General features: G+C 37.8%; 1 protein-coding gene across 1 annotated transcript; it reads left to right on the forward strand.

Annotated features, from left to right (window-relative positions):
* Positions 1–381: 381 nt before the first annotated feature.
* Positions 382–1,350, forward strand: LOC308160483 (P2Y purinoceptor 1-like; the record flags this gene model as incomplete). The annotated part of the gene is made up of 1 exon (XM_080534396.1): positions 382–1,350. One exon carries the CDS (start codon positions 382–384, stop codon positions 1,348–1,350), a length of 969 nt encoding a protein of 322 aa, XP_080390522.1.
* Between the last annotated feature and the right edge of the window lie 535 nt (positions 1,351–1,885).

Below are 1,885 nucleotides of genomic sequence, written 5' to 3' on the forward strand. Positions count from 1 at the left end.
TTCTTTCAAATCCTCTTTTTTCTAATCCGTAACTGAAAGAAATCTGTTATATCATCTGTTATTAAATTACTGGCTACCAGTTAAAGTAGGCTCTACAGACTACAATACAGTCGTTTATGTTGTATGTCACACCATGTGTACCATGTTTCCTGTTTGCAGCAGTAAAGCAGTCTGAGAGACAGGAAGTTTCCTCAACTGATGTACGCAAATGATACTGTATATTACACACGATGTGGGAATTTCCAATAAATATGTTGTGCCAGAAAAACACTGAAGGGCTGTGAAAATAACCACTTAGTAAGTGTTTGGAAACTGAGCAACAGAAAAGTCCTCATTCAATTTATGAGGTGAAAAGATATTCACTGATTCTGAGGAGAGAAAATGAAAAGAAACATTTCCTGTGGATATGTGGACTTTGACTTCACTGACACGTTCTTACCTACAGTGTACATGTTGGTATTCATCATTGGTATGGTTGCTAATGGTTGGGGATTGAAATCCTTGTTCGTGAACTGGAAGAAACTTGGGAATATAAATGTTTTTGTTTTGAATCTGGGAGTTGCAGATATTTTGTATTTGCTCAACCTCCCATTCCTGTTTGCATACTACTCTGCAAACAGAAGCTGGATCTATGGACAAGTCTTCTGCAAGATGATAAGATTCTGTTTCAGTTTGAATTTGTATGGCAGCATTGGCTTCCTCACATGTATTAGTGTGTACAGGTACCTTAGCATTGTCCATCCTATGAGAGTCATGGGGAGAATCACTACAACCCATTCTGTGGCCATCACAGTTGTTGTATGGACTCTGGTGAGCATTCAAGGTCTCCCTGATATGTTCTTTGACAAAACCAAAGTAAACTCCTCAGAACAGTGCTTTGATACCACCTCAGACAACCTTCTGGAGGAATATCTGAGCTACAGCATCGGACGGACATTGACTGGATTTTGTATCCCCCTGCTCGTCATATTGGGTTGCTATGGACATGTTGCTGTGGTTCTGTGCACAAAAACAAATATTGACAAATTGATGAAGCAGAGATGCTTGAAACTTTTATTGATTTTGACTCTGCTTTTCTCAGTTTGTTACATACCTTTTCATGTATTCAGGAATCTGAACCTGAAGACTAGGATATTGAAAATACAAGGAACGTGTCATGAATGGTTTGGTAGCATTTATATCGCTCATCAAGTCAGTCGAGCCCTTGTGTGTCTGAACAGTGCCATCAACCCATTGATGTATCTTCATGGTGACGAGAAGCTTTTTGCACAGTTAAGCCCATTCTACCAACAAGCTCGCAACTCTGTCATTCAGTTGGCTGGAAGGATGCTCAACCGTCACATTCAGTGACCAAAGTTTTCCGCTGTAAAACTGTAAAACTAGTAAGTTTGGCTATATTTATTCTGATTCTTTCACTCTTTGATTTTGCTTCGTTTGAATAAGCCCACTGTTCTTTGCTAATATGAGGAAGTTATTCCATTATGTTTATTTTGTGCGTAATTTCTCCATACTTAAATGCTTTCTAAGTATTTAGTTTGTAAATATGATGGGTTGAAAAAATACACTGGATGTTCCTCCAGTCAATCAGCATAGTGTTGTAATAAGTCATTGTGTACTTTAGATGTTCCTGCGAAGACATACTGTACAGACAGTTAGCTTGTTCACATTTACAAATAAACTTGTTAACAAATTATTAACAGGCCTTCATTGATCATTGACAAACTGTTGGAACATTATGGTTTCAATGAGAATGATACACAGTTATTTTTTGGTGGCTGAGAGTAAGTTCAGTGAACTGGCAAAACAACAAGAAACAGATTTCCTGTTTTCATGAAAGTTGTGAAATAGCATACAGAGTCAAGTGTTATCTGTTATAAAGAAGATG

Source organism: Nansenia antarctica (genome assembly GCF_963989245.1).
Source record: "Nansenia antarctica genome assembly, chromosome: 6".
NCBI lineage: Eukaryota > Metazoa > Chordata > Actinopteri > Argentiniformes > Microstomatidae > Nansenia > Nansenia antarctica.